Source organism: Suillus bovinus (assembly GCF_016758785.1).
Source record: "Suillus bovinus strain UH-Sbo-P2 chromosome Unknown EDB93scaffold_24, whole genome shotgun sequence".
Classification (NCBI taxonomy): domain Eukaryota; kingdom Fungi; phylum Basidiomycota; class Agaricomycetes; order Boletales; family Suillaceae; genus Suillus; species Suillus bovinus.
The window spans coordinates 407,126-425,355 of NW_024542080.1; the positions used below are offsets into that span (position 1 = coordinate 407,126).

At 48.5% G+C, this 18,230-nt stretch overlaps 8 protein-coding genes across 8 annotated transcripts; 7 read left to right on the forward strand and 1 right to left on the reverse strand.

Annotated features, from left to right (window-relative positions):
• Positions 1-3: 3 nt before the first annotated feature.
• Positions 4-2,168, forward strand: EDB93DRAFT_1084467 (chaperonin Cpn60/TCP-1 family; the record flags this gene model as incomplete). The annotated part of the gene is made up of 10 exons (XM_041445837.1): positions 4-39; positions 89-160; positions 214-274; positions 331-495; positions 549-747; positions 799-1,261; positions 1,317-1,502; positions 1,557-1,875; positions 1,931-1,998; positions 2,061-2,168. 10 exons carry the CDS (start codon positions 4-6, stop codon positions 2,166-2,168), a joined length of 1,677 nt encoding a protein of 558 aa, XP_041308211.1.
• Positions 2,169-2,189: 21 nt separating this feature from the next.
• EDB93DRAFT_362847 (Oxidoreductase, molybdopterin-binding domain-containing protein) lies at positions 2,190-4,451 on the forward strand. Its single transcript, XM_041456200.1, has 6 exons — positions 2,190-2,545; positions 2,610-2,763; positions 2,958-3,100; positions 3,153-3,434; positions 3,484-3,648; positions 3,709-4,451. The coding sequence occupies exons 2-6, from the start codon at positions 2,643-2,645 to the stop codon at positions 4,165-4,167; spliced, it is 1,170 nt and encodes a 389-aa protein (XP_041308212.1). The 5' UTR covers positions 2,190-2,545; positions 2,610-2,642; the 3' UTR covers positions 4,168-4,451.
• A 335-nt stretch (positions 4,452-4,786) lies between these two features.
• EDB93DRAFT_1279600 (chaperonin 10-like protein) lies at positions 4,787-6,087 on the forward strand (the record flags this gene model as incomplete). The annotated part of the gene is made up of 3 exons (XM_041454432.1): positions 4,787-5,008; positions 5,044-5,552; positions 5,606-6,087. 3 exons carry the CDS (start codon positions 4,787-4,789, stop codon positions 5,889-5,891), a joined length of 1,017 nt encoding a protein of 338 aa, XP_041308213.1. The 3' UTR covers positions 5,892-6,087.
• A 395-nt stretch (positions 6,088-6,482) lies between these two features.
• Positions 6,483-7,515, forward strand: EDB93DRAFT_1143993 (uncharacterized protein). The gene is made up of 5 exons (XM_041449416.1): positions 6,483-6,683; positions 6,772-6,796; positions 6,852-6,968; positions 7,028-7,333; positions 7,385-7,515. Exons 1-5 carry the CDS (start codon positions 6,565-6,567, stop codon positions 7,412-7,414), a joined length of 597 nt encoding a protein of 198 aa, XP_041308214.1. The 5' UTR covers positions 6,483-6,564; the 3' UTR covers positions 7,415-7,515.
• Positions 7,516-7,646: 131 nt separating this feature from the next.
• On the reverse strand, positions 7,647-8,461 carry EDB93DRAFT_1084503 (uncharacterized protein; the record flags this gene model as incomplete). Its single annotated transcript, XM_041445841.1, has 3 exons — positions 7,647-7,986; positions 8,044-8,144; positions 8,198-8,461. The coding sequence occupies 3 exons, from the start codon at positions 8,459-8,461 to the stop codon at positions 7,647-7,649; spliced, it is 705 nt and encodes a 234-aa protein (XP_041308215.1).
• An 853-nt stretch (positions 8,462-9,314) lies between these two features.
• Positions 9,315-10,733, forward strand: EDB93DRAFT_1250070 (uncharacterized protein; the record flags this gene model as incomplete). Its single annotated transcript, XM_041452945.1, has 5 exons — positions 9,315-9,339; positions 9,392-9,636; positions 9,725-10,019; positions 10,068-10,314; positions 10,358-10,733. The coding sequence occupies 5 exons, from the start codon at positions 9,315-9,317 to the stop codon at positions 10,731-10,733; spliced, it is 1,188 nt and encodes a 395-aa protein (XP_041308216.1).
• Positions 10,734-11,846: 1,113 nt separating this feature from the next.
• Positions 11,847-14,739, forward strand: EDB93DRAFT_1337111 (uncharacterized protein; the record flags this gene model as incomplete). The annotated part of the gene is made up of 6 exons (XM_041455354.1): positions 11,847-12,171; positions 12,221-12,445; positions 12,496-13,070; positions 13,121-13,333; positions 13,386-14,018; positions 14,069-14,739. Exons 1-6 carry the CDS (start codon positions 12,029-12,031, stop codon positions 14,737-14,739), a joined length of 2,460 nt encoding a protein of 819 aa, XP_041308217.1. The 5' UTR covers positions 11,847-12,028.
• Positions 14,740-15,630: 891 nt separating this feature from the next.
• On the forward strand, positions 15,631-16,490 carry EDB93DRAFT_1328229 (uncharacterized protein). The gene is made up of 2 exons (XM_041455113.1): positions 15,631-16,197; positions 16,246-16,490. The coding sequence occupies exons 1-2, from the start codon at positions 15,723-15,725 to the stop codon at positions 16,338-16,340; spliced, it is 570 nt and encodes a 189-aa protein (XP_041308218.1). The 5' UTR covers positions 15,631-15,722; the 3' UTR covers positions 16,341-16,490.
• Positions 16,491-18,230: the final 1,740 nt, after the last annotated feature.

Consider the following 18,230-nt stretch of genomic DNA (forward strand, 5'->3'; position numbering starts at 1 on the left):
ATCATGGCTCAACAAGAAGCTGTATATGCAACTGATGAGGTGATTCGCATATCCAAACCTTCCCATACTTAGTGCTCAACTATTTCAGTATGGCCGACCGTTCATCATCCTCAGGGAGCAAGGAAGAAAAACAAGAACTCATGGTGTGGAGGCAATCAAGGTGAGCGATTTTCTTGTCGATCAAGAGTGCTGAGTTCACCAAATATATTCAAGTCACACATTCTTGCGGCACGGACAGTGGCAAACATAATCCGGACCTCCCTAGGACCTCGAGGTGAGCTCTATTTAGCCACTGCTGTATTACAGGAGTTTGATTGATCAATCACGCAGGGTTGGATAAAATCCTTATATCGCCTGACGGCGAGATCACTGTGACGAATGATGGTGCAACTATTTTGGGACAGATGGAGGTTGAGCATCAAGTTGCAAAGCTCCTTGTACAGCTGTCTAAAAGCCAGGATGATGAGATCGGAGACGGGACCACTGGCGTTGTCGGTACGATCTTAACTCGTACCCATCCCTTTGCTCTTATTGAAATACATTTGAAGTTCTGGCTGGTGCACTTTTGGAAAAGAGTGAAGATCTGCTGGACCGTGGTATTCATCCCATCCGCATAGCAGATGGTTTTGACCGGGCCTGTACGGTTGCCTGCGAGAAACTCGACAGCATCTCAGATCGTGTCGATTTCTCACCCGAAAACAAAGAGAATCTTCTCAAGACCGCAATGACTAGTCTAGGCAGCAAAATGTGCGCCAGTCCATTCTTTCTTTCCTTGAATATGCTTTAAATTTGGCTCAGCGTATCAAAGGAGTTGCAGCAGTTCGCTCAAATCGCGGTTGATGCTGTTCTGACAGTTGCAGACCTTGAACGTCGTGATGTTCCCTTTGACCTCATCAAGGTTGACGGCAAAGTTGGCGGCTCCCTTGCTGACACGACGCTGATCAAGGGCGTTCTCATCGACAAGGATATGTCCCATCCACAAATGCCCTCTTGCGTGCGCGATGCTCGCCTTGCAATTCTCACCTGTCCCTTTGAGCCTCCACGACCCAAGACTAAGCACAAGCTCGAAATCACGTCTGTAGAAGAGTTTAAGCACCTCAGAGATTATGAAAAGGAGAAATTCGAAGACATGATCAAGATGGTGAAAGATACTGGAGCGAACTTGGTCATTTGCCAGTGGGGTTTTGATGACGAAGCAAATCACTTGTTGATGCAGAACGAGCTGCCTGCAGTTCGATGGGTTGGTGGGCCAGAAATTGAGGTGAATTTCACAAATGCTCCCTACCGTGAAAGCATTATTGATGTTCTGATCTTAGTTGATCGCCATAGCGACGCAAGGTCGAATCGTCCCCCGATTCGAGGATCTTACACCGCAAAAACTTGGGAAGGCAGGTATCGTGCGGGAGGTCACATTCGGCACGACCCGCGACAAGATGCTCGTTATTGAGGAGTGTGCCAACTCCCGTGCCGTCACAATCTTTGTTCGCGGAAGTAATAAAATGGTCTGCCTTCTATTCACCCTCACTGCATACACCATCTGATATCAAGGCACATAGATCGTCGATGAGGCAAAACGTGCCCTACACGATGCTATTTGCGCGGTCCGTAATCTTGTCGTGGACAACCGCGTGGTATATGGGGGTGGTGCTGCTGATATCAGTTGTTCCATTGCTGTCTCGAAAGCTGCCGATGAGATTCCATCCATTGAGCAATATGCGATGCGTTCTTTTGCAGCTGCTCTCGACGCAATCCCCCTCGCACTTGCTGAGAACAGTGGTCTCTCGCCAATCGAGACATTGACAGAAGTCAAGAGTCGACAGGTCACAGAGAAGAACTCTAGACTTGGAATCGATTGTTCTGGAAGGGGAGAGAATGGTGCGTGATAACACGTTGCATATTTGAAACACTCGAATGAAGTTTGGAATTCTAGACATGAAGAAGCAGTTCGTTTATGACCCTCTGATCTCGAAGCGACAACAATATCTACTCGCCACCCAGGTACGAACACTTTTACTTGTCACTTTGATGCACGATGTCTCAATGCGTTTTCCCAATTGCAGTTGGTTCGAGCAGTCCTGAAAATAGGCAAGTCAACAGTATCTCTTGCCGACAAAACGTTGATTGTTTCTACAGACGATGTCATCGTAGCAGGTGAAGCAGACGAGTAGACTAGCTATGTCTAGAAGTAAACACGGGAAGCAGTCCACTGACATTTAGTAAACATCCTCATGTAATTTGAACTTTGAAGCGATTCGCTTCTTGTGGTGTTAAAGTTCTCCCCGGACCTGCAGGTGATGCTCTCGGAGCTTGCAAACGAAACTTTTATTAGTGTTACGCCGTATTTATATTTGTTACACTGATCTCAAATCTACAGACAAAATATTGCACCCAAGTCTCAGCTAGGGCCCTAGGGCTCGAGCTCCGTCTATGAGTGTATCTGAGTCTAAGCATACATGCTTTTCCTATAAAACCAGCCCACTTTCTTGCATTTCCCCAAGCCTCACTGTTTGATTTCTCCTTCAGTGAGCATATACTTCTTACATCGGTGACTACCTACTAGCCAACTCAATGTATTGGATTGTACTGATGCCATGTTTCATCGTCTCTAGCATTTCTTTGTCAACATTCTAAACGATACCAACATGGGCAAGACTGATTTGCGGGTGCTTGGCCAGTCACCTCTCAATGCCGAACCACCATGTCTCGTGGAGCTCACAAAGCACACCATTACACCACTGCACCTGGCATATTCCCGTAACCATTGTATGTTTCTTCCAAACTATGCTACAACCTCTTCTGTCTCCCATAATGCACCTGACACTGGCTCTCGATCCTATGATCTACGATCACCGACTCTGATGTCGTGCCTGGATATTCCATCCCATCTGATTATCATCCTTTAATGCTTGACTTGACCACGGACGTCGCTGATGGAATGATATTCGTGGCATCTACAGCTGTAATTAAGGATCTGGCATCCGAATTCGACAGCTACACGGTCAAGATCGATGGCGAAATGGAGGGGATGGAAGAGAAGGTATTGAACGTCAAGGACATGATCGCATCCTTTCCAAGAAAGGTGGTTGTGGCTGCTCTCGTCGTAGGTCATCCTTGGCATTTCAAGAATGTAATACACTCACCTCTCAATCTAGTGCGCTGGTAACCGTCGTGCTAAGATGCAAGAAAACACCGGGAAAGAGGTCCGAGGTATTAAGTGGTCTGAGGGTACCATTGCGAATGCGCGCTGGGGCGGTGTGCTCCTGCGTGACATATTGATCAGTGCAGGAATCCCTGAGCAGGAAGACGCTCAAAAAGGTTTCCACGTCTGCTTCGCCTCGCATGTTGCGCCGTGCGAGGATGACACTTCCTATGGAGGGTCTATTCCGCTTGAGGAGGTCATGGCAAAGGATGGTGCTGCTATGCTTGCCTACCAGGTCAGATTATTGGTTTAAGAAGTGCGCGTATATTCACGTTTCGTACTAGATGAACGATGCGCCCCTTACACCTGATCATGGATTCCCTTTGCGTGTCGTTGTGCCTGGGTACTTTGGCATGCGATGGGTTAAATGGGTGGACCGTATCACTATTTCAAGGAACGAATCGCCCAATTTCTATCAGCAGCGCGATTACAAGATGTTGCCCGAATGTGTATGTCATCCATATCTAATCGCGATGCAGGCTCATGTCCAACATCTTTGCTGCAAATAGGTTTCCTCTCCAGAGAAGGCCATCAACGAGGATTGGTGGAGCCGTGTACCTGCAATGCAACGACTTAACTGCAACTCGGTCGTTGCCCACGTCCAGTGTCTGACACCTGCTTGTCCTGACCAGAAGACTCTTAAAGTCATAGGTTACGCCTACTCCCACTCCCCTATCTCGCGTGTGGAAATCAGCGGGGATGGCGGCGAGACATGGCACGAAGTTCGAATCACATACCAAGAGGGCAATTGGAGTTGGTCATTGTGGGAAGGCGAAGTCGTAGTAGACATCGACATTGATGCTCTTGAGTGGGCTAACCAGGGACAGAGGAACGGACGCTCGAAGACCAAGGTGACGGTGATCAGCCGAGCATTTGATCAGTCTGGAGGCGCCCAGGATACCGAATGCCGCTGGAATTTGAGAGGAGTGGGCTTCTGCGGCGCTGGTGTTGGATCGGTCGAAGTATGATCAGTTTTTAGCTAGTTTGATTGGTCTTTCTATGCATGTCCTAAAATATTAACGGCTAAGCAATGTACCATGGTGCTTCTGGTGATTCAGATATTACTACAGACCTTCACTTAATTAAGTCGTGCGACTTGCATGCCTTGATGTAGTAATTCGGCGTGATGCGAAATCTCGGAGAGATACACCGAAATATTCGTATCGTGCCGCACGGAAGTCATGTGGAAGACAAGCGCTAGAACTCCTTCTATTGAATACGTGGCTTGACATATTGAAAGCGATTCCCCTTGCCCCTTGCCCCTTGCCCAGCTTCCAACAAGCGCCAGGTATTATACATAGTAAACAGTCTGTCGATAACGAACTACACGGTCAGGGCGCTTCCAGGGATCATATCAGGTGCCACGAGCCAGCTTCAAAAGGCATATGAACTTTGATTTCTATCAGTATCCCTTTGTGTTTAGCACGTCAACGTTATTATAATGCTTACCTCCATAGGATTTCAGATAACAAATCACAATGCTTCTTCGAGCTCCCACCCCATGTTAGTGGAGATATAAAAGGGTTGGCCTTCAATTGTCTACTTGAATTGCGCCTAGCACCCATTCCCGTACAGAAAGCGACTAGAATGACCGGAATCGACTTCACCGTCTTCAGAGGTTCCCTCACCGGAAAGATAGTCGAGTCAAAAACTCACAAAGAAAGCCTCAAACCAGACGAGGTACTGCTCAAAATCACCCATGCTGGCCTGTGCGGTACAGACGAACATTACAAGACATCAGACATGGTCCTCGGCCACGAAGGTGTTGGCGTCGTGCAGCAGGTCGGATCGCAAGTCACCTCATTCAAAGTGTATACCCGCTTGTCATTTGCATTGTCGTGTAGCTCACGAATTTGAACAGTGGCGATCGCGCTGGCTGGGGATTCCTCCATAATTCGTGTGGGCACTGTGATGAATGCCTCAACGCAAACGAGTTTTTTTGCCCTGACAGGTCTACTTACGGAAAGGCCAACACTGACCAAGGTGCATTCGCTACCCACGCGGTGTGGAAGGCAGCTTTCCTCTTCCATATCCCCGATGCTGTCTCTTCCTCTGACGCGGCGCCGTTGATGTGTGCCGGAGCAACGGTATTCAACGCGATGTATTTGTATAATGTTCGGCCTGCCGACCGAGTGGGAATCATAGGTGTCGGTGGTCTTGGTCACATCGCCATCCAATTTGCAGCGAAAATGGGGTGCGAGGTTGTAGTTTTCTCTGGAAGCGATCGTAAGAGGGAAGAGGCGAAGAGTTTAGGTGCAAAGGAGTTTTATACGAGGAATGTGAGCAAACAGGATGTCGGGAAGCCGATTAAGCACCTGTTCGTAACAACTTCGCATCTCCCTGATTGGGACCCGTGAGTTCTTATCTTAAAGTACTTTTTGATGGATTGACTTATGTGATTCATAGCTTCCTCTCGATTCTGGCGCCCAACGCTACTATATATCCTATCACTGTATCCCATGGGAATTTTGTCATGCCCTATACGCCTATCATTTCAAAGGGGTTGAGAATACAGGGAATCTTTTGTGCATCGCGTGGTGTCCACGCCAAGATGCTAAGATTTGTGGCCGTCCATGGCATCAAACCCATCACCCAAGAGTTCCCACTGACGGCCGAGGGAATCGAAGAAGCTATGGCTAAACTCGAGAAAGGAGAGATCAGATATCGAGCAGTATTGGTGGCTGGGAGATAGGACTATCGGAAGGGGGCGGGATAGAAGTAACAAAGTATCTGTATTATCATCACAAACGTACCAGAGTATTACCGAACGAAGGTTTTAACAAACGTGCGTCTTCGAGTACAGCCAGAGATATCATCCACTGCATGCACAGTGAATCAGGTTGCAAGAACCCCGAGAAAGTGCGTTCGTCTAAACGGGCTTGAACATGAAATTGAATGCTGCCACTCACAGGACGAAGGTTCGTTTTGAAGATACCGTAGTATGGACAAAGTACCCGAGCAATGCGCAACTCCCGTATCGAAAAAATCACTGGCCAGGTATCAGTTCAGAAAATTGCGCAGGGATGTAGTCAGAGTCGACTAGTCTTGCGCCATGATGGGTTTATTTCCGACTGAGTCCTTGTGTTAGAATGCATGAACAAGTTGTGCAATGATGAGACCGGCAGCGCCGCTCATTAGTCGGATGTCGTGTGCACTCACTAAATCAATGCCTTGCTTTAGGTGCCATACAACTGAACGGAAGTTCCCGGACATCATGGTGCGCAACACACATGCCAAAATAAGGCGTTTCCACGGGTATGACATCATAAACTTTTGGCTCAGATGACGTTAGGGGCACGGTTCAAGTATTTCAAGTGTACCAAGACTTTGTTTCACTCAAGAGTCCATCCCCTCCGCCAAGCAGAATGAGCTATTTTACTGTAGTGCGCTGCTCTGTAAAGAGAACACTAGGAGCTCCGTCGCGATATGCAAGTGCGAGATCCGCCCACAAAGCAGACACCTTGTCTAGCCTGAGAGGCCGAAGGTATGATAATGGAAGACCAGTACACTAGGTATTGGTTATAATTTCAATATCACATACTACCATGCTCATCATGACTTAATTACCAAAGTACGATGCATAACAATGATCCGGAGGTACGTTTGCTCCAGCCATTTGCCCTCGAAGCAGAACGAAATTTCTTTATTACAGACGCTGGAGCGAGAGAAACGAAGAAACTTGTCCGGCACCCATCAAACTTCATCCCCACACGATGATGCACCAGGGTGGAACGAAGATCTAGCATCCGCATCCGAAGCACATGTGAAGGTGCTTAGTACAACATCGCTGAAACGTCGAGAGAAAATGACATTGATATCGTTTCGCAGGCTGACCGCTCTTCCATCACACTCGACGATCTTCAGCGCAAGACGATTGATTATGTTAATGCGAAGCGTCAAGCAGATGAGCAAATGGATCACAGAGAGGCATCCTACCTGAAAGATGAAGTAACTGGTCCCCTTGGTACTGCGAGAGTGGGTGAGTTTGAGGGCGTTGTCGGTGCTGGTGATCTTGGAATAGATCAGGAGAGCACTGACATAGAGCCAGACGGGCGCACCATCAAGCGGCACGTCGTCTATGAGGAGACAACAGAAGTTGTGAGAGAGCCCTGCCCAACGGAGAGCGAGGCTGATGTGAGTGTTGTGAATGCGAATTCTTCATCTTTGATGTTGACATGCAGCTAGGTAAAGGCAGACCGCGGGGAATATTCTTGAATCATGCCTGTTAATCTTGCGCGATTAATGTCGCCCTTATTGTATCGATACTCAACTTTTTGGCCGTATTCCATGCACTCGATCACGCCATGTGCTCCCCAAGTTTATATGATATCATCACATCCTCCAGAAAGATTATTCCGATTGTTACTGTAATGTACAAGTAATGATACATAGGTCAAGATATGTCCTTGTCATGGATGTTTATACTGTATGAGAGAAATCGAGATACTCATGCCTTGGTATTAGTATCTTCACCAATAGTTTCTCCAGGGATCATGACTGGAGGTGCACCAAACTCCCCATCCCCTGGGAACGTCTCTGAGACAGGATTTGTCTCTGTGGGACCCAAGCGTACAGGTCCGGGACCAAAGGGTGCACCAAACGGCCCCTGTGGAAGCGCGAAATTCTTAGTAGTGACGCCAGGTGTGGTTGGTTTAATGGAAGAGTGAGGAATGGTGACTTGCAGGGCTTGTTCGGTAGCATTCTGGTTCACTGTCACTATGCGACGGGGGTCAAAATATCCGCGAATACGGGGGTTGGATGGAGGTCGAGGCTCTGTAGCCTGAATGCTGCGCAGCATAAAATGGTCAGATGGCTGAGCAATCACAATGACAAATAGATATTACATAGCATTGAATGAAGAAGTTAGTTTGCTCTCCGCGGGAGCTCCAAAGACAAGGAACTTTGAGTCAACAAGGGAAGTGTAGAATAGACCGACAACACCAGACTGCGATTTTCTTGAATGAGATGGCAGAGCACAAAGTAAAAATATTTGCTCACCAGTTGGCCTTCGTTGCCGGGGATTTCTAGCTGACCTTGAAGACTGACGTTTGCGCCTTGCTCTTCAGCAGCAGCGCTGCTCTGACCGAGTAACTGTGCCTGGTACTGTTCCCTTGAAAGTTGCTTTCCATTGTAAACAACATTGACATTGCGCGCGAAAAGCGCATCAAACGCTGCGGTGAAGTCTGCTTGGGTCTTGGCCGTCAAAATGGCTGTGAGACGGGAAGAAGTGAAGGCAGACAAAGTTGGGAGAACGAGTGCCATGATGATGGGAATGATGAGGTATTTCCTTGTTGCTGTCCCGTCTTATATGCTCCAGAGAGGGCGCCCAACTGCGAATGGCTGCGCAAATACTGCATTTCGCTGTTAAGGTGAGTCACACATCACGGGGACCTGGATATACCGATAGAAGGTGTCATGATGACGACAAAGATCAGTCGTCTCGGTAACTCAACAATGCAGACTTGCATTTTAGGTGATGGCCGAGAGCCCAAATGGGTTGCAATGCAGGTAAGTGATGAGTAATGAGACGTCAATGATATTATATGGGCGTCGCGCGGCGGGGAACGTGTGCTTGGTCATTCCGTGCATGTAGTGTTCTTGGGTGTTGAACGTTGAACGGCAGAACTAACACACGTTCGAGTGACGAATCTGTCACACATGGACCGTAAAATTCGCCGAGGCTCTGTCGCAGCATAACAATCAGCGATGACCATCATGATGTCGACATAATTATTACTTCACTAACCCGTAATAATATTGTCTTGTTAATCGGGCCTGAGGTGATATGGCATCAATGGGGCGGTGTGCAGTTTCAAACTCAGATGAGCGTTTGCCGGACTATTAAACAGGTTCTTCTATTAGCCCAGATGTAGTACCAGAACTAAACATAAGATGGAACAAGCATGATGGTAGTCTGAATTATGTGCTGCAGCGACACTTAAGGTTGCGACACCACGTAACTTGCGCAAGTCGGGGTCACGTGCGCGAGTTGATGGGAACGCGTCGGAGTCACGAATTATACTGTAGGTCCACAACCGCCACAGCAATCAAACCGGAGCGAACTAATTCTGACGAGCTAGATGTGACCGTCCAGACAGGTCTGTACGCCGCCGAAATGTTTGTCGCCAATCTTGCCGTTGGTGGGTTCGTTGGTTTGTCCAGATTCGTCGCGCTCTTACCACGGCTTTTTAGACGATGTGACCTGGTATCATGATCGCCAGGGCACCGTTCAATGCTCGGGCATCAACTTCATTCAAGATCTCCCGCGATTCATGGTGCTATTGTACGCGTTACAACGCTTCGAGGTTCACGATTGGGACCGAAACAAGGACTTCCTTCCAGTTCAAGTTGAGGGGAAACGATGCCACGAATCCAAAATCCAGGATAATGATCTTGGAACGGTGGATCTGTTGCTTTACACCAGTCACGACGAAAGGGTGACTGCACTACGGACTACATGGACGAGCCACCAATGTGGTCCCCGTCACTAGCGAGGCGCTCGCCAAAAAATACCCAAACCTTCAGGATGGCATGGTGGCCAAGATCTTTTGGGGAGATGAGGGTCGTACTAGCGAGCCAAAAATCTTGGACAAAGTTGAGAAGATCGCCAATGTGCACTCGACCGTCCAAGGACATATTACTGAGCTACTCTGGCACCGCGGGTTGACAAATCCCACGTCCACCATACAAGAAGTGTTCGGAGTCCCAGAACCCACCACGGGCAGTCGCGTGCTCTACATCCTTGTATTCAGGAAGCTCTATCCCATTCCGAAGCTTTACGGCAAAGAGCTTTTTGACGTCTGGTATCAATGTATCCTATGTGTGTGTTTTATTCAATTTATTTGACCCTTTGTGACGTAGCATACAGGTCACTTCACTCTGTGGAAGGAAGGGGTCTATCATCGAGATATCAACCTTGGAAACTTGATGTGGTACAGGATTAACGGCAGACTGATCGGTGTCTTAAATGACTACGATCTATCTTCGTTGGCGGATGACCCGGGTCCTCGGGGAAACGAGCGTACGGGCACGGTACCGTTCATGGCCCTCGAACGTCTCACTCCAGAGGCCCAACGAGGCGAAGTTAAACACCTATACCGCCATGATCTAGAGTCGTTTATATGGATTTTTACCTGGATTTTCTTGCGTTACAGGCAGGGAGTCCTTTCTACCAGGGAAATCACGCCTTCTTGACGAGTGGGCGACTTTAGGCGCCATTGCATGTGGCAAGGAAAAGTTGTTCTTTCTGTTCGATCGCTTCAGTTATCAACCCCCAAACCTCCAAACTTCTCAATCGGACATAGGTTGGTCCTTATGGGATCTCCTTATGGATTGTTTCCAGGTGCTCGATATAGATGCCTACAATCGCCGTAGGCGCATTCGCCATCTTCACCATGTTCAGCAGGGATTGATGGAAGGATCAGGCGAGCAGCTAGACGCCAAGGAAACAATAGCAGATATGGATCATATGCTAAGCAAATTCACAGGGACTATGGCCTGGGTAAAGCTCAGCAACCTTTCAGCTTCACAGTGATTCTCTTTCGTTGTTACGATACATACTGTTTTCTGTGTTTTGCTTCTACAAAACGGTCAAATATATAGATACGTGCCAAATCTTCACTGACTGGCTGTCACAGGGACTCTGAGGTTGCTGTACATGCGCTGGTATCATAGTTGCCAACTTGCCATGACATCAAAAGACCTGCTGTGTCCACGATTCGTGGTTCACACTACCCATCGTATTGATGTGCTCTCAGGCCAGAAATCATAGACACGGTTCTTGAGATCACCGCAAGGCAAGAGACCGCACCACAGTAGTCTTCACGCGCCAAATCAGCTCTTCAGGCAAGAAGGAGCACGTCCCTGCCCCGCGCTAGACTACCCACCATGCGTGCCCGGTAGGCATCCCACTCACGCCCTGCGCATGTTTAGTCTAAAAACGATCCTGTGTCGAAGACTCCACGCGCTTTTGTTTCTCTCACTTTATGACACACAGCGCAAAGGGCTACTTCAAGGGTGACCGGGTGCGGGACTGAAGCCCCAGATGGATTACTCTTTCTCAAGGCCACGAGATCGACTGGGAATATATGAGCGGGGGCATGAGACAAGAAGTGTCCCCCCTGCAAGCGATCAAATATATTGATTGTCAGACATCACCCAAGATACACAGCAATGTCCATTAACAGTAATGTCATGCAAGCCGATGCAGCACAGTGATCTAAACGGGGAGTCACGATTGTGTGCAACTATCGAAGAACAAAAAAATACAAGAGAACTGCGACTGAGTCATAAGTTTGACAGACTTCTTTCTGTGGAACATGGCGCGAGGGTCGGACTGGATTCTACTTTGAGAACATAAGTCCCAAAATCAAGATTCTTAGAAGAACTTCTGTTGATCATAACCGAGAACGAGACGTGCTAGATAGCGGAGTTCCTTTAAATTCACCATGCAAAAACATGAAGTACTAGTACTACCTGGTCGATCTTATTTCTGACGAACTTAGAGTATAGCGTATTGATGGATCTCCGATATATACTGGTACGGACGAGACTGAAATCGATGTCCAGAGATATAAGTCAGGGTCACGTGCGCGAGTTGATGGGAACGCGTCGTCGGAGTCAAGAATTAAATTGTAGGTCCACAACCGCCACATCAATCCAGCATCTGACACATCAGATTGATCGATGGTCCACTACATTTGCGCCACATTGGTCGACCGGATATAAGGCAAGCAGGAAGTATTCGTCTTTCTTGTCCTCTCACTTTTTTTCACCTCAGTAGTTCTGCTCACCACACTCAACCGGTGTTATCATTGAACACCTACCGTCATGTCCCCTGCTGGAGAGACTGCCACATTATCTACTCCGCCACGCGCAAATGCATCAGTCGAAGGTGATATTAAATTAGAATCTACCCCAAACAGTCGTGGGGCTTCGGTCATCAGCGAGAACATCGACTTGGTCGGTGTCCAGTACGCATCTTTCTTATTCTCATTGAGTAGCACCTGACATTCCACGAAGGGTCAAGGAGGTCCGCCCATGGATTCAGCGGGACATCGAGCAGGCCAAGCAGTGCAAGGCAGATGCTATGCTGCAAGCCCTCCTACAGCGCGCGTCTTGCGCGCCGGAGACGAAGCAACCCGAGCTTCTGCAAAAGTGTCTTGAGGCAGTTCTACCGGTTTGTAACGGTGATGTCTCTGCTGGAGGCATATCCTCCTCGGGCATCGAGACAGCCCTGAATGAATAGTGAGTGCTCCTTCACGATCGAAAGTTTCCACGCTTACATTGATTGCAAGCATACGTCCAGGAATAGAAAACAAGTTCTACAGCCCTTTTATTCAGGCCACCAATATCGCACTCGCCTGTCTTGAAGAAATTAAGGTCGACGGAATGGATGCTCCTGCCACCACCGTGGACATGATCTGCCAGCAAAACGATATGCCCATGTACCAAACCCACAAGACGCTGACATCGGTTCGGAAGCCCGACGTCGTAATGATTCCTTTGAACAGCGCACGTGCTTCCTTCGAGGATGAGAAGGACGGCAAGAAGGGCGATCAGAAGGCCAAACAAAGAGCCGACCACAAGGACGACACAAAGGACGGTCAGGAGCGCAATGATCACATGGTCAAGAATGCAATGGAAAAGCCGCGAACACCACTCTTCTGGAAAGATATTCTAGGTTCCATCGAGTTCAAGAGAAAGACGCCAGGTAGGACGAAAGGGATTAAGCCACCGCCCTCTTCGTACACAGTGACAGATTATGTTCCCACTAAGCCAGAATATCTGCCGGTGGATCATCTTAAGGCCGAAGAGCCGGATCAGGGCCCTTCGCAGATCCCAACCACACAACCTGCGTCCGACACCGCACGTAAGTGATTTCATTTATGATTCCAAGATCAAACTAAATGGGTCGAGCAGCAGGTTTATCGTCTTCTGGCCTTACTGCCGCAGAGCCCTCCAAGGGCGGGTCCAGTTCTAAGCGCAAGGCTGCGGACACCTTGCGACCCGGAGCGAAAAAATTCAAAGCTAATCCTGACGAGCTAGATGTGACCGTCCAGACAGGTCTGTACGCCGCCGAAATGTTTGCGGCCAATCTTGCTGTCGAATATCTGATTAATTTTATCGTCGTCGGTGGGTTCATTAGTTTGTCCAGATTGGTCGCGCTCTTACTACGGCTTTTTAGACGATGTGATCTGGATCTGGTATTATGATCGCCAGGGCACCGTTCAATGCTCGGGCATCAACTTCACTCAAGATCTCCCGCGATTCATGGTGCTGTTGTACGCGTTACAACGCTTCAAGGTCCACGATTGGGGTCGAAACAAGGAGTTCCTCCCAGTTCAAGTTGAGGGGAAACAATGCCACGAATTCAAAATCCAGGACAAAGATCTTGGAACGGTGGATCTGTTGCTTCACACCAGTCACGACGAAAGGGTGACGCACTACGGACTACATGGACGAGCCACCAATGTGGTCCCCGTCACTAGTGAGGCGCTCGCCAAGAAATTCCCAAACGTCCAGGATGGGATGGTGGCCAAGATCTTTTGGGGAGAGGAGGGTCGCACCAGCGAGCCAAAAATCTTGGACAAAGTTGAGAAGATCGCCAATGTGCACCCGACCGTCCAAGGGCACATTCCTGAGCTGCTCTGGCACCACGGGTTCACGAATCCCACGTCCGCCATGCGAGAAGCGCTCGGTGTCCCAGAACCCACCACGGGCAGTCGTGTCCTCTACATCCTTGTATTCCGCAAGCTCTACCCCATCACGAAGCTCTACGGCAAAGAGCTTTTTGACGTCTGGCGTCAATCTATCCTATGTACGTGTTTGATTCAATTTATTTGACCCTTTTTTTGACATAGCATACAGGTCACTTCACTCTATGGAAGGAAGGGGTTTATCATCGTGATATTAGCCCTGGAAACTTGATGTGGTACAGGAAAAAAAGAAAACTGATCGGTGTCTTAAATGACTACGACCTATCTTCATTGGTGGATGACCCGGGTCCACGGGGCAATGAGCGTACGGGCACGGTACCGTTCATGGCCCTCGACCTTCTCCATGCAAAGGCTCAACGAGGCGAAGTTAAACATCTATACCGCCATAATTTAGAGTCGTTTTTATGGGTTTTAACCTGGATTTTCTTGCGTTACAGGCAGGGAGCCCTTCTACCAAAGCAATCACGCCTTCTTGACGAGTGGGCGACTTTAGGCGCCATTACATGTGGCGAGAAGAAGTTAGTCTTTTTGGAAAATGTTTTCGATCATAAACCCCCATATCTCCAAATTTCGGGATCGGACATAGATCGGTCCTTATGGCTTCTCCTTATAGATTGTTTCGAGGCGCTCGATGTGGATGCCTCCAATCGCCGTCGTCACACTTACCATGTTCGCCGTATTCAGGAACAACAATTGATGGAAGGATCAGGCGAGCAGCTAAACGCCGAGGAAACAATAGAAGAAGATATGGATAATGTGCTAGGCAAATTCACAAGGACTATGGCCTGGGTAAAGCTCAGCAACCTTTTAGCTTCACAGTGAATTTTATTCGTTGTCACGATACATACTGTTTTCCGTGTTTTGCTACTACATGACGGTCAAATATATAGATATGCGGTGGTATGTGCCATGACGTCAAAAGACATGCTGTCCACGATTCGTGGTTCACACTGCCCATCGTATCGACGTGTTCTCAGGCCAGAAATCATAGACACGGTTTTTGAAATCACTGCAAAGCAAGAGACCGCACCACAGTAGTCTTCACGCGCCAAACCAGCTCTCCAGGAATCATGAGCGGGGGCATGAGACAAGAAGGGTGCCCCCGGGCCCTGCAAGGAATCAAATATTGATTGTCCGATTCACACATCACTCACGATACACAGAAGTGTATATTAACCAGCAATATCATGCAGGCTGATGCAGAATAGGGATCTAAAGGGGGGTGGCAACCATTGTGTAGCTATCGAAAAACAAAAGAATACAAGAGAAGTTGAGAACTGCGACTGAGTCATAGATTTGACATACTTCTTTCTGTGAACATGGCGCAAGGGTCAGACTGAATTCTACTCCTAGAACATAATCCCAAAATCAAGATTCTTAGAAGAACTTCTGTGATGAGAACGAGACGTGCTAGATAGCGGAGTTCCTTTAAATTCACTATACAGAAATATGATATACTAGTACTACCTGGCGCGCTGCAATCGATCTTCTTTCCGACGAAATGAGAGCGTAGCGTATTGATGGATCTCTGATATCGGGACGGAAATGGATTTCCAGAGAAAGTCAGGGTCACGTGCACGAGTTGATGGGAACGCGTCGTCGGAGTCACGAATTAAACTGTAGGTTCACAACCGCTTCCACAATCTCACATGTCAGATTGATCGATGGTTCACTCCATTTGCGCCACATTGGTTGACCGGATATAAGGCAAGCAGGAAGTATTCGTCTTTCTTGTCCTCACTTTTTCCGCCTGAGTAGTGCTGCTCACCACACTCAGCCAGTGTTATCATTGAACACCTACCGTCATGTCCCCTGCTGGAGGGACTGGCACATCGTCTACTCTGCCATGCGCGAATGGAACAGTTGAAGGTGATAGTCAATTCGAATTCATCCCAAACAGTCGTGGGGCTTCGGTCGTCAGCGAGAACATCAGCTTGGTCGGTGTCACTAGTGAAGCGCTTGCAAAGCAATACGACAACTTCCAGGATGGAACGGTGGCCAAGATATTTTTGGGAGAGTCTGATCGCACTAGCGAGTCGGAGATCCTGAAAAAGGTTGAGGAGATTGCTGGGAGGCACGCAACTGTCCAAGGCCGTGTTCTTGAGTTCCTTTGGCACCACACGTTCGCGAATCCTGCGTCCGCCGTCCGAGAAGCGCTCGGTGTCGTGAAACCCACCACGGGCAGTCGCGTGCTCTACATTCTTGTATTCCCCAAGCTCAAACCAATCACGGAGCTCCATGACAACCAGCTTTTCGACGTGTGGTACCAATGTATTTTATGTACGTATTTTGAATGCACTTATGAGTCTCCATTAATATGGCGTGCAGGTCACCTCGCTCTGTGGAAAGAAGGGGTCTATCATCGTGATGTTGTAGTGCTGCTATTGAGTTCGATAAGGGAATGGCGTAACTCAAAGCGATAGGATTGTTCTTAGGATCGGACGCGAGCTTGTAGCGGGGAAATCAACCAACGTTCAAAACGAGTCTACAAGGCCGTATTTTATCTATGAAAAGGTAAGGGTCTTGGTTATTACGAAAGGGAGAGTTTGATGAGACGGAGAGTGGTGGCGTTGAGCCTGACAGGGTAGGAGTAACGGAAATGAGTTAAAGTATGTTAGTTTTTGAATGAAGGTAGTAATAGGGAGCTCGCCGTGCACAGGAATGACGAGAGCTGTTAGGTTTTTGACTGCTTTTTGGGACGAAAGGAGTGAAACTAAAAGAATGACGAGAGAGAGTTAGGTGATGAGTCCAGGGTATAGTATGAATGAGGGTGAAGGACCGAGCTGGTCGTTGAGAATAACGAGAAGATGAGGGTAAGGAAAGAGAATGTGTCCGCGTGACTCGGACGCGAAGCGTGATGCTTCTTCGCATCAGTGAGTCACGCGGATGTCGAGACGTAAGTCCTTGAATCTTATTATGAAGCCTTAGTCGGGGTGTAGAGGATATGGAATCCTTACATCCCCTCCTTACTTTGAATATCGACCGCCCTCGGTCGATCTTCCAACAATAAAACTAAAATATGTGTAATAAGATAGAACGGTTCAAGGAGAGAGAAAAAATGAGAGAGGGAGCAGAAAAATAGAAAGAACGCATCTAAGACTGCTCGTCATTGACTCCTGCGAGGGCTTGAGGGTCGATGAACTGCGTGACTTCAATGGATGAGGGGGAGCGAGGGTGATATGGGATGAGACGAAAGGCGGCGAACTTGAGTTTGGATATGCTGCCGTCGAGCTCTGCAAGCTGGTACGAGCTTCCTTGGGAGCGCGAGACGACGACCATTGGTCCAAAGTACCGTGGTTTGCACTTGGCGTTCGACGCCGCTTCGATCTTCTTGTTGAGGATAAGTACGAGATCACCACGCTTGAATGCGTAGTCATGGATAGTGTTTGCAAAGCGACGCTCGAAGTTTCGGATAGATGCGATGCGACTTTTGAGTACTCGAGCATGCATGACGGCTAAATCTTTATCTCGTTTGGCCAGTTGACGGCCGCGTATGGCTATCAGATCTGCCGAGGAGAGTTGAGATGTGATATCGGGGAGGAGAAAAGTAGCTTCGGTGATATCGAAAGGAAGGAGAGGCTCGATGCCGTGTGCCATAAAAAACGGGCTGTGACCTGTGGATTTTCGCGTGGTGACTCGATCAGCCCAAAAAACGTGGTGAGCTAGAGTGGGCCATTCAGTAATGTCACCGTTACAGGCCTTGACAAGTGAATCGCGTATGGTACGATGCGACCGTTCAACAACGCCGTTGGCCTTTGAATTGTATGCCGAAATCCGAATGTGCCGGATATGGTACTTTTGAGCGAGCCAGTCGAGCGCGGCGACAAAGGGCGTCCCGTTATCAGTTACTATCTCCTCGAGTCCTCCCCATCTGCATAAGATCTCTTCAAAGATGAATGCACCCAAGGTGCATCCCGTCTCTTTCCTCAACATCCGGAACTCTGGCCAATTCGTCAATGAACAGCGTGCTTGGACGACATACGAATAGCCGTGAGATGGTGGCATGTGCATAGAGTCGGTGAAAACTTTGCGAAAGAGAGGAGCGGGGATTGACACAGTAGGAGGGAGCACGACCTTCTCGTTTGACCGAATTTGACATTGATGGCAAGTTTTCAGATACCAGGCGAGATCGGTATCGAGAGAGGGCCACCAAAAACGGTCTGCTATCGTCCGTCGAGTAGAATAGAAACCCTTGTGTCCGAGTGTATCGTGAGTGTCGTGGAGGATGCGTAAACGGTCGGAGTCAAACAGCACAAGCTGATGACGTCCATTAGATTCTTTCCGCCATAGTCGATGTCCTTGCGCGAAAAACT

Coding starts and splice junctions, on each gene's coding strand:
- EDB93DRAFT_362847 (XM_041456200.1), top strand. CDS start 2,643: ATGGGCAAGACTGATTTGCGGGTGCTTGGCCAGTCACCTCTCAATGCC. Junction 3,435..3,483: donor CTGCTATGCTTGCCTACCAG/GTCAGATTATTG, acceptor GTTTCGTACTAG/ATGAACGATGCGCCCCTTAC. Junction 3,649..3,708: donor ACAAGATGTTGCCCGAATGT/GTATGTCATCCA, acceptor TGCTGCAAATAG/GTTTCCTCTCCAGAGAAGGC.
- EDB93DRAFT_1143993 (XM_041449416.1), top strand. CDS start 6,565: ATGAGCTATTTTACTGTAGTGCGCTGCTCTGTAAAGAGAACACTAGGA. Junction 6,797..6,851: donor TGCATAACAATGATCCGGAG/GTACGTTTGCTC, acceptor TCTTTATTACAG/ACGCTGGAGCGAGAGAAACG. Junction 7,334..7,384: donor CAACGGAGAGCGAGGCTGAT/GTGAGTGTTGTG, acceptor ACATGCAGCTAG/GTAAAGGCAGACCGCGGGGA.
- EDB93DRAFT_1328229 (XM_041455113.1), top strand. CDS start 15,723: ATGTCCCCTGCTGGAGGGACTGGCACATCGTCTACTCTGCCATGCGCG. Junction 16,198..16,245: donor GTGGTACCAATGTATTTTAT/GTACGTATTTTG, acceptor TATGGCGTGCAG/GTCACCTCGCTCTGTGGAAA.